At 33.1% G+C, this 20969-nt stretch overlaps 2 protein-coding genes across 3 annotated transcripts in view; one reads left to right on the top strand and one right to left on the bottom strand.

Moving 5' to 3' along the window:
- Positions 1–220, bottom strand: part of HIPP1 (HP1 and insulator partner protein 1) — a 51499-nt gene extending 51279 nt beyond the window's left edge. Inside the window, exon 1 of the mRNA XM_069845122.1 lies at positions 38–220. The gene's annotated coding sequence lies outside the window, so the exon portion shown is untranslated. The remainder of the gene's footprint in view (positions 1–37) is intronic.
- On the top strand, positions 11–20283 carry LOC138713216 (enoyl-CoA delta isomerase 2-like). Of its 2 annotated transcripts, none has more exons than XM_069845125.1 (6): positions 11–89; positions 2531–2703; positions 10303–10423; positions 13914–14003; positions 15706–15849; positions 16164–20283. In XM_069845125.1, exons 2-6 carry the CDS (start codon positions 2531–2533, stop codon positions 16314–16316), a joined length of 681 nt encoding a protein of 226 aa, XP_069701226.1. In that variant the 5' UTR covers positions 11–89; the 3' UTR covers positions 16317–20283. The 2 variants fall into 2 exon arrangements, with proteins under 2 accessions (XP_069701226.1, XP_069701225.1); XM_069845124.1 differs by lacking the exon at positions 11–89 and adding an exon at positions 267–1012.
- The last annotated feature ends 686 nt before the right edge of the window (positions 20284–20969 follow it).

Below are 20969 nucleotides of genomic sequence, written 5' to 3'. Positions count from 1 at the left end.
GGAAGCTGTCGTAAATAAACTTGTGATATTAACATACCTTTCACACAGTACAGACTTCTACGGAGGTGTTGAAGAGGTACAAAAGATAGGTAGATATATCCAGTTAATTATTATACAAGTTTTTCACATTGGGACAGCAATTAAAAGTCACAAAACTTAATAAACGCCAACCTGTTTTGCCCCGGAGTGTGAATGTTCTATTGCGCATGCGCAACATTTTATTCCGCTAACCTACGACGCCGTATTTCCGGTTAGGATGTGAAACAAACTCGATGGTAAATTTTTGGTTGCATGTATGCTTGAGAAGCGTTTTTCCCCCGTTAGGCATATGTATTTTTCGAAGAATATTCGCCCTACTATATTAATTATAACAATTATCGAGATAAACTTTAATACAAGGCAAAACCGATGAAAGAATTTGTTATATGACTATAAGAGTAATTTCGTATTACAATACAATTAATTTCATAAACAAATATAATTATTTATAGCACTCTTGATAAAACCACATTATATGGTGCGGGGGTTTCAAGATATTTAATAGGATATATTATATGATATATATTTTATGTGTAATAATATTATGTAATTATAAATTTTTGAAGTTTGATATAACCGGTACACAACATATATATAGTAAAAGTAGTCAAAGTCCGCAAATTAGGTGCGCATAATACCTATAAACGAACATTCTAATTGGTGAATAGTGTTTTGATAAGATACACGAATTTTCGTCACAAGACAGAGAGAGACCTTCAACCTATAAAATTAAATTTGCTTTATCAGCATAGTAAGCTGATATACGCATGACAGCAATCTCGCTTCCATTTAATTACAAATCATTTAGGCTACATAATTGCCTTGTTTTTCTGCTGACACCTACAACAGATACCTACATCACGATATCAAAATGACAACACAAATATGTGAAGGATTAGAAGTCATATTTAGAAAAGGCCTGCAAATTATAAAATTTAATAGACCACAAAAGAAGAATGCACTTACATCAAAGGTAATGTAACAACACTGAAAACTTTTCTTAACGCTGTAAGATTCCATGAAATGTTTTTAGGAAACATAATTAGCCGAGCCTCACACGCACTAAGCAGTGTTAATTCACATACCGTTAGAAGTTGTGAGACATGACACATCAAGATATACAAACTAGAAAAAAAAAAAAAAAAAAAGTAAACGGTAAATTACCCCGTATACAGGGCATGAATGTGAATGAGGGAAAAATTTGATAAGTGACCGATAACCAACTTAAGTGCTGATTAAATCCCGCCATGACAATGTAAATGGTTAGCATCATGCTGCAAATGTCTTTACTCCCAGTAATTATACATTTTGACCAACGTCTTTGATTTTGACAGACGGTTGGGTAGATTCAGTTTGAGACAATTCCATCATCGAGTCGACGCCCATCCTTCAAATCGCTAACACAATCGTTACAGAACGAGTGAATTTGACTCCTAGGCAAAAATAATAACTTATAAACATGGCATTCATGTTAATAAATTTTGTAAGAGATAGCACTACGGTAATTCTCCAGGAAAGCTACACTAAAGAAGGCATATTTTTTTTTCTTTACTGGCTTCTGTGAAATGTACAGTATACAAATAATGATAAACACCAACCCTAAATAAAACAAATCCTCAAGTCTACCTACTTGTAAAATTCTAATACACGTTGTAGCTCTCCCTCCCTACTTGTTACCAATATAACAAATGAGAGGTCTGGGACGCAATACTAGGAAACGAACCATTCCCCTAGTAATAAAATTCGCCCTGTACCTCTCGCAATTTATATTGGCAATTGGAAGGGGAAGGGAATTGTGCCTCCTTTAGTGTAGTCCTTCATTTCATATGCAATAGGCCTACATGCATTTATAACGTATTATTTATCTTCACATGTACTTTGCTTATTCTAGGAATATACCATACTAATAATTCAGATCTAGCTATAAGTTTTACATAAGATGGTAAATTCTTAACACTGGCAGCCTGCGGAATTGAATCATTTGAAATTTAATACACAATGTAAAGAACTGTTATTAAATATTAAAATATTTATTTGTTTTATTTTGCGGAAAAATAATATGTAGGACCCTACATATTAAGTTTAAAGAATCGTAGAAGTATTTTAAGTGAACAATTGAGGGGTTTGGGGGAAAAAAAGGCTGCTCCAATTTTTTTCATTTTTGAGTTATTTATGCACAGAGGACAAAAAAAATACTCTCTATCGTTTGGTCGAAGAACCAGGTAGTTCCAAGAATTACATTCACAGTTATAATGCATTTTGGACCTGCCTCTTCTGTACACGCTTATTGTTTGGCTGTAAGTTTTTCTTCATTATCTCGAAAAGTACTGAATTGGAACTGCCTGGTTTTCCCCCCAAACCCCTCAATTGTACACCAACAGGTGTTATGTCAAAGACAGTTTTTGTCCTACTTGGTGATTGGTGATATAGTAATGTTCAAAAAGAAATACAAAACGGTGCTGAGTAAGAAAATACAATTTGAATGTTACAGATGTATGTAAGCATTACAAGACTTCTTAATGAAGCTGCTACTGATGACAGAGTGAAGGTGACAGTATTTACTGGTGCGGGTGATTATTATAGCAGTGGAAACGATATAGTTTCTGCAATTATGGATTTAGGTGATGAATCAAAACGCACAGAAGACAAAACTGCAGCGGTTCAGTAAGTACAGTGCTATAATTTTCTTCATGTTTACTAGCAGCTCTCGTGCATCTGGTAAGCTGAGCCATACTTCTGAAAGCACTGCTTATGTGAATCAGCACAAAGGGCAAACATAGAATGCAACATCGTCCCTTACCATAGATAGGTCTATTGCAGAAAATATTGCCCATTTGAAAGATACACTGTAAAAAATTGTTGTTGGCATGGTAAGTTCATGTGAAATGATAATAGTATCTCCCTCTAAATATTCTTTTGTTTTTTTTCCAACATGTGGAGATTATTCTTGTTAATCTGGTCTTCTAAATTTCCCTACAAATAAAAGTCGCAGGGGGTCATATCCTGTGAGTGTGGTGGTTATAATCCAACACTAATAAATAACCCTTTCTTCAAACATAGTTTCCATTCATTTAGTGAAGCCATGACAGGATTTTGTTGGATGATGCCCATGTTCGAGAAAAGGATTCAGTAGTTAACTTACCTAAGTTATTTGTTGTATTTTTCAGAAGTGTCTCATTAAAAATCACATATGAGAATCTTAATAATCGTTCTATTAAATCTCTAGCCGATTCTATGTTTTCATACTTACTTACTTACTTACTTACTGGCTTTTAAGGAATCCGGAGGTTCATTGCCGCCCTCATATAAGCCCGCCATTGGTCCCTATCCTGAGCAAAATTAATCCATTCTCTATCATCATATCCCACCTCCCTTAAATCCATTTTAATATTATCTTCCCATCTACGTCTCGGCCTCCCTAAAGGTCTTTTTCCCTCCGGCCTCCCAACTAACACTCTATATGCATTTCTGGATTCGCCCATACGTGCTACATGCCCTGCCCATCTCAAACGTCTGGATTTAATGTTCCTAATTATGTCAGGTGAAGAATACAATGTGTGCAGTTCTGTGTTGTGTAACTTTCTCCATTCTCCTGTAACTTCATCCCTCTTAGCCCCAAATATTTTCCTAAGCACCTTATTCTCAAACACCCTTAACCTATATTCCTCTCTCAAAGTGAGGGTCCAAGTTTCACAACCATACAGAACAACCGGTAATATAACTGTTTTATAAATTCTAACTTTCAGATTTTTCGACAGCAGACTGGATGATAAAAGTTTCTCAACCGAATAATAACAGGCATTTCCCATATTTATTCTGTGTTTAATTTCCTCCCGAGTATCATTTATATTTGTTACTGTTGCTCCCAGATATTTGAACTTCTCCACCTCTTCAAAAGATAAATCTCCAATTTTTATATTTCCATTTCGTACAATATTCTGGTCACGAGACATAATCATATACTTTGTCTTTTCAGGATTTACTTCCAAACCTATCTCTTTATTTGCTTCCAGTAAAATTCTCGTGTTTTCCCTAATCGTTTGTGGATTTTCTCCTAACATGTTCACATCATCCGCATAGACAAGCAGCTGATGTAACCTGTTCAATTCCAAACCCTCTCTGTTATCCTGGACTTTCCTAATGGCATACTCTAGAGCAAAGTTAAAAAGTAAAGGTGATATCTCCTTGCTTTAGCCCACAGTGAATTGGAAACGCATCTGACAGAAACTGACCTATACGAACTCTGCTGTATGTTTCACTAAGACACATTTTAATTAATCGAACTAGTTTCTTGGGAATACCAAATTCAATAAGAATATTATACAAAACTTCTCTCTTAACCAAGTCATACGCCTTTTTGAAATCTATGAATAACTGATGTACTGTACCCTTATACTCCCATTTTTTCTCCAATGTCTGTCGAATACAAAAAATCTGATCAATAGTCGATCTATTACGCCTAAAACCACACTGATGATTCCCAATAATTTCATCTACATATGGAGTTAATCTTCTCAAAAGGATATTCGCCAAAATTTTGTATGACGTCAACAAAAGTGATATTCCTCGAAAGTTACTACAGTTAGTCTTGTCCCCCTTCTTAAAAATAGGTACGATTATGGACTCCTTCCATTGTTCTGGTACAATTTCCTCTTCCCAAATTGCAAGTACAAGTTTATAAATTTCGCTAAATAATGCGCTTCCACCGTCTTGTATTAATTCTGCTGGAATTTGATCAATACCTGGAGACTTGTACTTTTTCAGATTTTCTATCGCAATTTCGACTTCAGAAAGTGTGGGTTCCGATATGAATGGCTCAGCAGTTTGTATTTGAATTTCGCCCTGATCATTTCTATTTAGCTTATGTATATTTAGTAGTTGCCCAAAATAGTTTTTCCATCTGTTCAGGATTGAATGAGAGTCTGCAAGTAAGTCACCATTCTCATCCTTGATCACGTTTACAAACATCACATAAATATCCGATGGTCTGATGGTGTAGCCTACTTATTACCCAACAATTCTGTTTGTGAAACGACAGTTGCTTGTACTAATATACAGTGTGCCGCTGTTATATACAGCACCTGCGCAGTACGATTGCTCTTTTATTCTAGTTATGTCTTTCTCTTTCCTACAGAGTAACAACATGTTTATGTTCCACATACAAAAGGTCACGTAGTAGGACTTAGTATTATTACGTAAATAAATATTTAAGACACGTGATTCATACTGTACAGTAATGTCTCTCAAGAGTAAGGCTCTGCCTATATAAGGAAAGTAAAAATGTTGGTTCCGATTTCAATAATTTGTTACTCAATTATAATATAAGGGAAGTAAATGTAATTAGCATATATGGAAAAGTTGACTCATCAAGTTTTTTAAGACACATGTGACAAATGCTCTGATGTGCATGCAGATCATCTATTGTCGTTGCAAGTGGCGGTATATAAAAAATATGATTCAGTTTATAAATTCCCATAAGAAGAAATGCCTCTGAATGCTTATGACTAGACTGCGGAACATATGCGTGTTTTTATTGATTTGGCATATTGAAAAAGTAAAAGTGGATCTTTGCTCATCATGGTTTTTACATTCGAATGAAGCGCTAATGGCTTCGTTGCCAAAGCCCGGCATTAGATAACAACAACAACATTCGAATGAAGCCAACTTTATTTTGCATAAATGCATATATCCAGGGTTTTCCCTCTTAAATGCATATCTATTTTGCATGCATTATCATCTTTCCTTGTTTTGCCCAATTATCTAATTTCAAAATTTCTCCCTGTTAAAAACAAGAATAATTTGTAAGAAACATATAAATTATGTGAGAAATAAAACCAATAATTAGTTAATTACTGTTGAGGACATGAAATTGCTGTGACAACGAAGGATACCGGTACTTCTCCCTAGTATATGAGTTGGTCATCTTCCATTTTAACATAAGGCTAATTCTGCAGTGCTTGGGAAAAGTGAGATGTCAGTTTTCACAAACCTTTTTTGATAATTTATTGACAACTACACTGGTTTATGTCGATTTGATTTTTTTCTGTATGAATTATTGTAATGGGAGGGATACCTATGTATTTTTTTCCAAGCGAACAGATGTTCCGTAAGTTGTCAATAAATTATCAAAAAAGGTTTGTGAAAACTGACTTGTGTCACTTTTTCCGAGCACTACAGAATTCTATGTGCATACTTGTAATTAGTATGTTCAATACAAGAAGTCATGATAACAATTCAGCCTTTCAATAAACCAACGCAACATGGTAAATAAACTATTCTACCCTATATTTTGCATATTTTCATTCCATTATGTCCTATGGAATAATATTTTGGGGAAATTCTGTAGATAGTAAAAATATATTCTTATTACAAAAAAGAGCCATTAGAATAATAGTTGGAGCAAAGGCTAGAGAATCATGTAGATTATTTAAAAAAAAATTAGAGATTCTAACCTTAACAAATCAGTACATATACTCTATAATAAATTTCCTCTTATGTAATAAAGAAAACTTTCCAACTAACTCAGCCATACATAGTATAAATACCCGCAGAAAGAATGATTTTCATACGCCATCATCAAATTTATCATGCTATCAAAGGGGAGTACGTTACATGGCGATAAAAATGTTCAATAGTCTTCCTGAAGACATTAAGAATCATAGCCAAAACCCTGCATTATTTAAGGTAAAACTAAAAAATTACTTAATATCTCACACTTTCTATTCTGTAGATGAATTCTTAACATTTCACGGTACTGTGTAAATATTTTAATACTATTAAATGGTAAACATATTACATTGTATAAAATATTATTGTTATTAAGGTATTAATTCTGTACAAATTTCATATTTGCATTTTATATGTATTGCATTTATATTTAAACGTAAGAATTGGACATGTTCTTTATTCTATGCTATAAAGCAAATGTAAGAATATTATGGAACGAATAAATCTATCTATCTATCTATCTATCTATCTATCTATCTATCTATCTATCTATCTATCTATCTATCTATCTATCTAGCTACCTACCTACCTACCTACCTACCTATCTATCTATCTATCTATCTATCTATCTATCTATCTATCTATCTATCTATCTATCTATCTATCTATCTATCTATCTATCTATCTATCTATCTATATCTATCTATCTATCTATCTATCTATCTATCTATCTATCTATCTATCTATCTATCTATCTATCTATCTATCTATCTATCTATCTATCTATATCTATCTATCTATCTATCTATCTATATCTATCTATCTATCTATCTATATCTATCTATCTATCTATCTATCTATCTATCTATCTATCTATCTATCTATCTATCTATCTATCTATCTAAATGCATATCTATTTCTATTTTGCATATATTATCATCTTTCCTTGTTTTGCCCAATTTATTATTTAATTTCAAAATTTCTCTCTGTTAAAAACAAGAATAATTTTTAAGAAATGTAACAGTTGTGTGTGAGAAATAAAACTAATAATTAGTTAATTACCGTTGAAGACATGAAATTGCTGTGACGATGAAGAATACCGGTACTTCTCCCTAGTATATGAGTTGATCGTCTTCCATTTTAAAATAAGGCTAGCTCTATGTGCATACTTGTAATTAGTATGTTCAATACAAGAAGTCATGATAACAATTCAGCCTTTCAATAAACCAATGCAACATGATTAATAAACTATTCTACCCTGTCAGTCATTAAGAATTATATATTGAAATGTCTGAAGTTTCAATTAGGAGAATTATAGATGAATTCAAGCAATTTCTTTTCAGAAGACCAACATTTCACTAGCAATTAATCTAATCATATCCATTGTGTTTCATAATGATCTGAAAACCTGACAAGGCAAATATCTCTTTTGATGTGATACTTGAAACAAAATGCATAACTTAGGTTATGCATCATGTCATGTGATTGGTTGGTTGTGTGCATACTAGCTGTGTAAGTGCAATGTTTCAGGAGTCAAGTTGAAAATATGCGTTGCCTATACTGTTTTCGCTGTAAGAAAAATCCTAATGTAAACGTAAGCACGTTGCTGTCATACCTGTGATTGGCTCCCTGTCGAAACACTCACATGACGCAGGAAAATATAGTTCGTATTTGGAAACCACAATCTTGTATTATTTGAAAATAAAACATTGAATTCTAGTTGTTAAATACAATGAAACATTTAACTTTACTCATATGTAAAACGCTATGTAAAAGAAAAGCTACTTTTCTATTTTGTTATGTACTATGAACGCGGATGAATACCAACAGTAATACTGAGGTAGTCTGTTCTTGTAACAAGCTGGCGTCACTTGAGCTCATGTAAGCACGTGATACTGAAGTATGGCTTTTGCATCCTCAACTGTCCATTGTGAAGACATAAGACTTAAAAATAATTTAATTACAGTAATTATAAAATAAATGCTTCCTAAGCAAACGAATGCATAATAGTGAGGTTGGACCTACTTGATGAGTAACGGGAAATGTTTAACATGAAACAGAATGTACAACAGTAGGCGGGAACACATACTGAGAATCTATGGCGCCAAACAGTGGCCAATGAAGTCTCACTTCAATCACGTGCTATTGTTTACATTAGGATTTTTCTTACAGCGAAAAGATTATAGATGTCGTTCAGGTGTTTACTCTGATTTTGTCGAATCAAAATTGAATGTATTATTTAGACCCAGTGTCGATGTCACGTATTTTTGAGGTCATGAAACTGCTGCGAAAGATAAAAGATTCACTGGAAGCAGTTCCTGGATCACAAGGTAAAGCAGTGTCTGTAAAATGTAACTGTGTGTTAGAGACTAATCCTGACTCTAAAGAAATGCTGCAGAATGCTGACATTCTCAGTGGAAAATAAGAAACAGTCAATGAAATTTGGAGCATTTCTGCTTACAAGTATGCACCAGTCGCATCATGTGATGTAAAGAGAATGTTCTCGGCATTTAAACTAATTCCGACATATTATAAGAAGAGAAGTTTCACAGTAGAGAACCTGGAGATATTGTTGGTTGTTTACTGCCATAATTATTACGTGAAATGCAAAGAAAGTTAAAAAAAAAATAGGAAAGTTAGAGATGTATCAATTCAAATACGTTTGTAAAATGAATAATTTAATTAATACATTTATGATATGATATGATATATTTGGTCACAGCACTTCTTTACATGTAATGGTGTACCTCACATTTCTGTATCCGGTGCCACCATTAACATATTACAGTAACACAATTATTTGCAATACACGTCTACACAAATACTCCCAAATTACACTATGTACCTCTTTTATTACTTGTTCAAACTCCCCTTCAGTATTTCTTCTACATTTCATTTGCTATTCTCTATTTGATCATTAATCCTAATATATCTAAAATTATATAGGCCTTTCAAACCACCTTTTTTCTCTAACTACTGTTCACTAAAACTTCAATTTCACTTTTAATTAATACATTTATATAAAAATAGATAAATAAAAATGTTGACGATTTGTTGATAATTATAACTTTAACCTATTCTTATTTATCATTAAACCAAAAATAAACATCTAAAGTATATTTCTTACTGCATATATTTTAATTTTTAGCGCATATTTCAACAGTTTTTTTACTGCATATCTGCATGCATATTTTCAGGATTTTTAGTGTATAAAGTTCCATGGTCTACTTATGACAGATTGTATGATAATCAAGCACACAGAATGCTTTTATGGTCTCCTTGCCACCATTTTCCTTAGTTGTTCCTGGCAGTCGACAGCAAAACTAAAGCAGGGAATTTAAACTTAGACAGTACTTCCCGAAGTACATACCTCACAATTACGATATCCTCATAAGATTTCACGCAGTACATTATTGAAATCAGAACCATCTTTTTGACTTGCTCTGTATGCAGCATGAAATTTACTGGGAGCAGGACATCAACGAAATAATCCAATTGTGTAATAATTGTTCAAAGAATATCTTTCAATTACAGTTAGGTAATTTGTAGCTATGAACCTGTAAATTCTGATGAATTCCATAAAATTTATTTAGTCTTACGTTAAAAAAGTGTAAAATTGTTAAAAAAAAGGCATATACCTTCGACAGACGGCCCGTTTCAACGCTATGTCACGTCATCTGCAGTGTCTCTTGAACCACTGGCAATCTTGACTCTATGATGTGCACTTGTCGATGGTAGGGGTGGGGGTGTGTTGTTCCTATGGTGGGGGCTGGCTGTTTGTGTGTTATGATGTATTATGCTTGATTAATTTTTCAGGAATTTGGTTTCTGCATTCATAGATTACCCAAAATTACTGGCAGCAGCAGTAAATGGACCTGCAATTGGAATTGCTGCAACAAAACTGGGCCTTTTTGATGTAGTTTATGCTTCAGATAAGGTACGTTTATAATTTCATTTATAAATATAAGAAAATAAGCTATATTTTGTCAATTGACCATATCCACATCAAATGTTTGTAACACAAGTAATAAAATCTTTCATTTTCAGGCACTTCCATTGAAATATGTAATATCAGTTCGCTGAGATATATTTTTAAACATCACTCGCTTATAAAAGGACAGTCATCTGAATTTAAATACAATGTGATTGGTTAAAGTGAAAACTAGCAACGTAACTGCCCCAGTTTAAGCAAAATTTAATTAAGTTTATCCCTGACATGATATTAAACTTAGATGAGTTAATCGGTATTGAATTGATTCAGCTTCCTGCAGTATGGTTAAAAAAAGTACTTACATCCACGCCAGGTAAAAGAAGTATTGTAGGCTTACTGTTTTTTCTACACAAACATGTAAGCAAATACAGTGGCTTAGACTGATAGTTTTCAATACTCAACTGAAGCTAGTATCAGTTAGGAAATCATACTGTCCACACAGGAAGTAATAAACCTGTGTTTTTTATAGACATCTGTCACCTCTTCCATACCTATCTGAAATTCCATTCTAAAATCTAAGAAAATTTGAAAAAAAAAAATGTTATATCAGTTTTAGTCCTCTGCACAGAAAATCCTTCTACTCAACATCTTTCAGCATATCTATTCCATGCCTCTGAAACTCTCTCCCTAACCATGTCAGAGACTATCGGACAATATCAAAATTCAAATTTAAATTAAAATCACATTCTAGTTCATGGAATTGCTTGTTGAACACATGTCAGGTTGCGCAACTTCGGCTTAACCCATGACATATAGTAAATATTGTAACTATGCTGTTGTAAAATTGACAATTAATATGTAATGCATTTATTATTATTATTATTATTATTACTACTACTACTATTATTATCAGTTATCAGTATCATCATTGCTATCTCTGTTTTTTTTGTCTCTTTTTTTTTCTTGTATTAGCTCGATGAGAGCTCTATAGTGTTCTTTTGACCCTGTTGACCCTCTATAGGGCTTTAATTTAATTTGTACTATTTTCATATAGTAAATATTGTAACTATGCTGTTGTAAAATTGACAATTAATATGTAATGCATTTATTATTACTACTACTACTACTACTACTACTACTACTACTACTACTACTAATACTACTACTATTATTATCAGTTATCAGTATCATCATTGCTATCTCTGTTTTTTTTTGTCTCTTTTTTTTTTCTTGTATTAGCTCGATGAGAGCTCTATAGTGTTCTTTTGACCCTGTTGACCCTCTATAGGGCTTTAATTTAATTTGTACTATTTTCATATAGTAAATATTGTAACTATGCTGTTGTAAAATTGACAATTAATATGTAATGCATTTATTATTACTACTACTACTACTACTACTACTAATACTACTACTATTATTATCAGTTATCAGTATCATCATTGCTATCTCTGTTTTTTTTTGTCTCTTTTTTTTTCTTGTATTAGCTCGATGAGAGCTCTATAGTGTTCTTTTGACCCTGTTGACCCTCTATAGGGCTTTAATTTAATTTGTACTATTTTCATCAGCGTCTGTATTTCTTTTTTGTATTTATATGTGTTATCTGGTAGGATGGAAGATAAGGCCTTATGGCCTTAATCTTGTCAGATTAAATAAATAAATGAAATTATAGTTAAAGAATGGACGGTAGGCTACTACCATTCGCAACACGAAGTTTTTGTTTCAAGGAGTGCGAGAGTGTAGCCAAAGTTAATACTCAAATTTAATAACTATGATTGCAGGAGAGAAATCTTACTTTTGTTTATTTTAGTGCTAGTAACAGTGCTGTTATTAGAATATAATATCTTATGTACTCGTAATTTATTAAAAACCCATGAAACAAGCCGTTTTCATTGTGGACATTAATTGTTAAAACTATGTAATGAATTATCATACAATTTCCCTCAACTAATGCTATTTATTAGTGTGTATGATTCCCGTGAACACAGTGAGTGCACAAAGTTCTTCTGATGATGAAAAAAATAGACATACACGTGCAATAACCAGTAATACAGGAGAAAAGAAATAGTGTTGCATCTGATAGTGCACACTAGTGTGCTGCGCTAAATATCGATAGTGCAACTGATGCCCACGTTCATCAACGTCAGTTAGTGTAACCACCAGTTAAAACTGTCACCTAACCCCTGGTTAAGCATTTTTACAATGGATCGACCTCAGTTACGACTTAAATAGGAGATTAACCACAGTAATCTCTAACTGGCCATATTCGAGCGGTTAAAGGGGATAACCAGTGATTAGTAGAGCAAGTAAAGCAAAATGGCCACAGCCACAGATGATTATTTCGAAGACGATTATTATTGTACAGTACTTGAATTACTTGAATGGAGCGTGAGCATGAAGTTTCTTTAGTGGAAAGGGAGAATTCTTACGAGGAATTAGGTGACAGAAAATTTCAGGAGGGATTTCGTTAATCCAAATCTACAAATGGATCATTTGAAATAACACAAAAACAGGCTTATTTCTCCTATGGATCGGCTGCTTATATTACAATTCTATGTAACTGTTATTTTTTGTATTTTAAGAGGGAATACTCGAATATCTCTTTCTCTATGTCATTGCCTGAACAAAGAGAAGTTATGGATTGATCTTAGGATAATGAACAATTCCCAGGTGTAAATGGGGTCCTGGATTGTACGCACATTCCTACTAATCTTCTGCATCCTTTTCCTTTTTGGATATTCCTTCTTTTTTATATAGCCTAATATATTTAAATCTAGTAAGTAAGTCTGATACTTCAACCTCACATTGGGATATAATCATTTTTGCATTCAATTTTCCATTATGTACGATTTTAACCTAACAGCACTGAAGAACAAAGAAATGCAACTCGCAAATATAATAGCGCCGAAAGACAAACAAATGTAACGCGAAAATGTAGGACACATTCATTTCGATGTAGAACGGAGTGAGCGCAGTCGTTTTTTGACGTTGACTATTATCTTTGCAGCAGTATGGATTCTTTCCTTTAGTCATTTTATAGAAACAGTGTACCACCATAGACTTCACTCTGGTTAAATGAGGTGTCAGCTAGCCATGATTAAGTAATCAGTGATTATGAATGGTGCACTGAAATTACATTTTAACCACGGTTACTGTTTAACCGTTGTTTCGTAATCTGTGATTACTGCGTTTTTAACCGATGTTGATGCACTTCGCCATGAGCCTGATTGATTACCACACTATATTTTGATCAAAGAGTACAATTACAGCAATATTATTCTAATTATTCTGTGGTTACAAGGAAACTATCATCATAAAATGACAATTGATACAAACTACTGTTAGTGAGGTGACCATTTTTTCTGTGTACACAAAGTATAATTTTCTGTCCCAAATCTGCATAAATCTCGTGTAATGAAAATTAAACCAACAGTAATAAACCCCATGGACCTGTAGAATCAATGTTAATTTATTTATACAAGAATATTTATTGCAGGCATTTTTTTACACACCTTTCACCAAATTGGGGCTTGTAGCAGAAGGCTGCTCGTCATACACATTTCCTCGCATTATGGGAATGAGAAAGGTATGATTATGATATGTGTGTATGTGCGCTCATGCATGTCTAAAAGTAATCCTATCTTTTGCTACTGTAGTAAATTTCATTAGTTACGGTATCTTATACCATAGTGTTCATAAACAGCCATAAAATCTTGACTCATTGTCTTCATATACAAGAATTTCAGCTCCTACATCACTTTCTTCTTAAATAAATTGATTCAAACTTAATTATTTGACACATTTTTCATAGAAAGTCCATTGTTAACTGATAAAATGCATTTGAGGAGGTCCATTCCAAACCATATTAAGTCCATTGATGTAATTTTTTCACGAGAGAAGAATAACTTAATGTGCCAATTAAGGGAAGTGAATTAATATACTATAATAATATTATTAATTACTGGAAAAACTTAATTTATCAGAATCAATTATGTTTGAAATCACTTTTGCATTAGACTGTCCTGAAATTCAGAAAATATCATGGACACAATACAGTTTGACGTGAATATAAAAAAGAAAAAAGAAAATCTTCCTCAGTATATTTGTAAAAATTCAACCGAAGTAATAGGTAACACTCCTTGATTTACTCTTATGTAATATTGAATCACAAAGGTAATGTTCATTAATGCTAACTTTGTACATTACTATTACCAATACTTCTGGATTTGGTATTCACCTAATAAATGTTCAGTTTATCTTCTGGAAAGACCAAAACATACGTCATGTTGTTTAAAGTAATGGACAAAAGTACAATATTTAATATTAATTGGTTTTAGACAAAATACGGTTTGATACAGACAAAGATGTGGGCATAATACAGTTTTCTCTACAATAAAATCCATGTTGATTTTCAGATAAGCCAATATACATATATACTTGTATCAAGTTTTAAAATATCAATCTTTATGACTTACCATACAATATAAAAAAAACAAGTTATATTTTATAACATTAATAAATTTAGAACAAATGTTATAAAATATAACTTGTCTTTTTTTATTTTTATTGTATGGCAAGTCATAAAGATTAATATTTTAAAACTTGATACAAGTATATATAATATGGTTTATCACGAACACCCAATTCCATGAATTCTTTAGAATGGGATTTAATACAGTTAGATAAGGTTCTTAGGAATATATTTGGGGCTAAGAGGGATGAAGTTACAGGAGAATGGAGAAAGTTACACAACGCAGAGCTGCACGCATTGTATTCTTCACCTGACATAATTAAGAACATTAAATCCAGACGCTTGAGATGGGCAGGGCATGTAGCACGTATGGGCGAATCCAGAAATGCATATAGAGTGTTGGTTGGGAGGCCAGCGGGAAAAATACCTTTGGGGAGGCCGAGACGTAGATGGGAAGATAATATTAAAATGGATTTGAGGGAGGTGGGATATGATGATAGAGACTGGATTAATCTTGCTCAGGATGGCGGGCTTATGTGAGGGCGGCAATGAACCTCCGGGTTCCTTAAATGCCAGTAAGTAAGTAAGACCCAAACAGACTTCACAGCATGATAGAGCATGTTCAGAACTATACGAAATCATATAAAACTCAATTTCGTCCATGGATGGACTTAGTGCGGTTTGGAATGGACCTTCTCATTTGTCCTTTGATGACACATATTGTTACATTATCTTTAATTTTGATTTTCGAAAATCTTGTGCGTTTTACCTTGTATATAATTTGAGTAGGCCTAATTTTGTATTGTTCCTTTTATAGGCTAGTGAAATGTTACTTTTCGGACATAAGATGTATGCTCAAGAGGCAAAGGACTATGGTTTCGTTACAGAAGTTTTTCCTCATGCCACATTTGAGCAAGAGGTGTGGCCAAAGATAGAACAGTTCACACAATTTCCCAAGCAGGTGAATAAATTAAAATATAAAATCCACAAAAGGCTGCAAAGAGTTACAATTCATTCTTTTGAGATTATGTTACAATGACATGGATAAGGTACACATTTTATTATCTAAAGTGAAGGAAACTTTTTCTTCAAAAACTCAAAATTTTAGAAAACATTTATTATAACTCTCCTAAACGATAAAACAAGAATGCAGTTATGAAACATTGACATGCCAAACAAATTTTGGTTTAATATACGGTATGTTTTAGACTTGTTTGCAAGTAAAATTTTCATGATTTTATCGACACTTCACCTGATCTTATGAATATGTTTCAGTCAATGATGGCTTCAAGACGTTTAATGCGTGATATGATTAAGGAAGACCTTCACAAAGCAAATAAAGAAGAATGCAAACAACTACGAATTCAAATGAACTCTGAAGAAAGCTTCAATGCTGCCATGGCGTTCATGAATAGAAATAAGTTGTAACATAACTTATATCTGAACAAAGAAGTTACTTTTCATTACTTGGTTCTGGTGGGAATAGTACAATACTCTATGTACAAACGAAAAGTGCTATAAATATGTTGTTTTCGAATGCCAGGCATTTGACGACAAAGTCATTTGACCTCTTGCACTCCGATATTTTTCAAAGATATTATCATGGTCAGCCACTGAATTACAGATTTTGAGGTGTTCCGAATCCATTTCTTGGTTTCAGTTGCACAATGGGCAGTTATGTAAAATATTGTGTTCTAATAGTATTACAAATACAGTTTTTGCTAAGTAATTCGATAAATAATAAACAAAACTAGAATTAGTATACTGTAGAATCTCTATTTAAAGTTTTTCTGGGGACACAGAATAATTAACCTTAAATTGGGGTTGGCGCTAAATAGGGGTTTGCTACTTTTGTTTAAAAATGTTTGAATATTTTTGCAAAAATGTAATTTATTTGCAAAAAACAGCAATAAGTAAATTATGGACAATACTGTACAAAAAATTGAAAACATAAAGAGAAGCTGCATGCCAATCAATTCTTGTTCTCACCATCTCGGATATCTTAGCATTTGGATCCCCCCCCCCCCCCGAATTAAATTAACCTTTTCCATGAGAGAAGGTGTTTTCCTTTTCACGGCTGTTGTTTTCTAGTGGTATGTACAATCATGATCTTATCACATTCTACTATATACAGTCACGAAGCTTGAGTTTTGAGGGTGCTAGAAACAATAGACTGTGACGGTACTATTTTGCATTGCCTGTAATGAGGCAATATTAGCGATCTTAATGGTGAGCAACTATCTAATGTTTGCATATTTACTACGTATTGAGCTTCGCGACTGTATATACTAGACTGTGTGATCTTATCATGTCCTCCTTTTGAAAGGTCGATTCCAAATATGCCTTCATTCGTCTGTTCCCAAGCATTTTTCCTCATTATTTCATCTCACTTGTATCCCCATTCTTGTAAGTTCTTCTGAATTTGATCTATCCATCTTTTGCGTGGTCTTCCCTCCCAAAGTCTGACCACACGTGGGAGATGGGTAGTTCTAAGTGATGCACACCTGGGACTGTGTCCCTGGTACCTTCAAAATATCTTAGAAAGCATGTTGAAATGTTCAGATAGTCAATATAATATGATATGATATAATATAATATAATATTGTTTTATTACTTCAGTCTAATTGACATATCAGAAATATAAAAAGTCAATGACACTTACCCATGTTTCTTTTATTTATTTATTTTTTTATTTGAGTGATCATTGTGTACTATACAAATATATTGTTGTTGTTGTCTAGTGCCTTGCATCTGGCAATGAAGCCATTAGCAGTCGTGGTTTCCAATACTTTTGAACTGTAGTTTCTTCTGATCTTAATGCTTCACAGGTCTTCAAGTGATCTTCATTCATTTCTGCTGGATCGTTACACAGGACACATATTGGTGAAGCTGAGATACCTATTCTGTAGAGATGACTTGCTAGACAGTCATGATTTGTCAATAGTCTGAAGGCTGCAACTGCTGTTTTCCTTGGTCTCTGGGGGATTATATCTGGGTTGGGAAGTAGTGTAATCCATTTTTTGTCTTTAGCATTTGGTTCTATTTCTTGTAGGTATGAATGAGAAAATTTTGTAGTGATCAAGCGTTTTATTGAGGAATATGAGAAATTAAATTTAGGCTTTTGTTTTATTGTTGTGCCTTTCTTTGCAAGTGTGTCTGCGATTTCATTCCCCATGACTCCACAGTGTGCTGGAATCCATTGGAGATGGACAATCTTATTAACTTTTTGGAGTTGTGTTAACATTTTGTAGCATTCTCTTATTTTTGTTGACTTCTTTGTAGCATTGGAACATCATCAGGCTTTTTTACATACAATATCTTGTACATTTTGTCTCATATTGTGGAACGAATGATTAATCACAACCTTTTTAATAATGAAAATAATAACTATTTAAGGGGAGTTGGTCATTATCGCATGCAAAATAATGATAAAAATAGCCTGTCTTCTAGCAGTCATAAATATAATTGTCTATTATTTATCAGTGGTCTTTCATTTTTGTTAGCTATGTGTGTATACATATTAAGCTTTAAAATGAAAAAGAATGGTGACTCTAGAGTAAATCTGTATCCTTAAATTAATTTTTTTAATTAAGCACAATTTTTTTTATAAATTCACTTCATGTCTGTGATTAGGTACACTCTACTCACTTATTATAACACATATTGAATTGAAAATTTGACCACTTACTGCTAATAGATACTAAAATTATTCATATATCTGTAATATTATGAGCATAGGGCTTATAGTAATCATCACCGTCAATAAATTTAAAAAAATTGAAGATTAGTATAAGCCCTATGCCCATAATATTACAAATATTTTAATAATTTTAGTAGGGTATGTTTTAGTATCTGTTAGCAGTAAGTGGCCAAAATTTTAATTCAATGTGTGCTATGTTAAGTGAATAGAGTGTACCTAATCACAGGTATGTAGTGAATTTATATAAAACATATGTTTAAATTCAAAAATTAATTTAAGGGTAAGATTTACACTAGATTAACCATTCTTTTTTCATTTCAAAGTTTAATGTGTATACATATATCACTAAAAAAATGAAATAGCTGTGATAAATAGTATTACATTTATGACTGCTTGAAGATAGGCTATTTTTACCATTACTTTGCATGCGATAATGTTCGATTCCCCTTAAAATTGACTTATGGTAATTAACAGCAAGTGAGATGAGGTTTATGAGAGCAACAGCTGGATATACTCGCTGGGATCATAAAAAAATGAGGACCTAATGCAAGAACTTCAAATAGAACCCATTATGCAGTTCATCAGCAAATATCAACTTCAGTGGAAGGGTCATCTCGAACGAATGAATCGATGCAGAATTCCAAAAGCACTGCTTCATTACCATCCATATGGCAAAAGATCTCTAGGCCGTCCAAAGAAGAGATGGACTGAAAATTCTAGTTTGAGACCGTAACAGGCCACTTGGCCTAATACTTGTTAGGAAGACGATGACGATGATGATGATGGTAATTAACAATCTAAAATTAATGTACAGATATGAAAATTTAATACATAATAATGGTATAAAATTGTGGCTGCACTGCTGTGTTGTGTTTAAATTATAACATCATAAAACTGTGAACATGATAAAAACATTTCATTCCTCTTTAAACTTAATAATTTCATTAATTGCATGTTTTGCTGCTAGCAAGTGTCAATTGACTTTTTATATTTGTGATATGTCAATTAGACTGAAGTAATAAAACAATATTATATTATACCTTCAAAATAGGTAAGAAGGCCCAACAAGAAAGACGAACGTGTGAGCTAAAGGGGGCTCCAGTGAAGCTACATCAGGCATAGTAAGCCAGTGGTGGATAAAAGTTTGCTTTCAAGAAATGAGTATAATATGTACAGTAATGGTGAAAAATTCAATCTCTTCGCTGTAGTAGCACTGACATTACATACCTCAGTGAACACAACAAAGACAAGAAGTGATTGTCATGGATGGCTGCTACATCCATTACCTACTGAATGTGATTAGTTTTGGCAAAGAGCGGGAATTAGCAGACGAATAGGAACGCAACTTCATGTACACATGGTAAGGGAAGGGGAGAATCATGTGCAGCCGAGACAATAGCATTGCCAAGTCATTGATTCTTCAAAGAATTTATATTTTACGCGTTGAATCGAAATGCATTTATTTTTGCATTAACAATTTTCAACGTAAAATGCTGGTTTCATAACAAAGAGACCAAGGTTAAATCGAATATAAAAATACATTAATCATATGTAATAATTACTGGGACTGTGAAATTTCAACGTTAAATGGAGGTCGTCTAAAATCGAGATTCTACTGTACTAATTGAGTCCAATTCAGAGAAAATAATGTATGTATCTATGCTTTTGATGTAACAATAAAGTTTATATTCTCTTTCTTGCTTCCCAATGTTTTTATATTAGTCATGATGTGTCTTAAGAACTTCACAGATTTCCATGTGATACGTCATATCCATCTCTACTTCTTGATGGCACAGGAGACAGTTTGGTGTGGTGGTTGTTCCATTTGGAGGTGTTTGCTTAGACAGTCATGTCCAGTGATCAACCTAAACATGGCTACAGCTGATTTACGAGGTTTTTCAAGTATCAATTCAGGATCCTTGAGAATTTTCCTACAATTAGAATTTTTTTTTTTCACAGATTAATTTGAAATTGTAATTACAGACGATTTTCTTTTTTATGATTCATTTTATAGATATATATAAAAACTTATAGGTTTTTCATTCATTCATAGTTTTTTGCCCAAGGGCAGGTCTTTCACTGCAAACCCAGCATTCTCCAATCTTCCCTATTTTCCTCAGTCTTCTAAGTCCTCACATACAGTTGTCACATCTTAATGTCATCTGTCATCTGATATCTTCCGTTCACCATTCCTTCCAGTGCATCCTTCAGTAGCCAGTGACCCAACCAATTCTTTTTTTTTTTTTTATCAGTTTTACCATCATTCTTTCTTCACCCACACTTTCCAACACAACTTAATTTCTTATTCTGTCTGTCCACTTCACGCTCCATTCTTCTCCATATGCACATTTAAATGCTTCTACTCGTTTCTCTTCACTTCG

This window comes from Periplaneta americana, chromosome 14 (genome assembly GCF_040183065.1).
Source record: "Periplaneta americana isolate PAMFEO1 chromosome 14, P.americana_PAMFEO1_priV1, whole genome shotgun sequence".
NCBI lineage: Eukaryota > Metazoa > Arthropoda > Insecta > Blattodea > Blattidae > Periplaneta > Periplaneta americana.
Note: the sequence above shows the minus strand (reverse complement) of the source record. Positions and strands in the feature narration are given on the sequence as shown.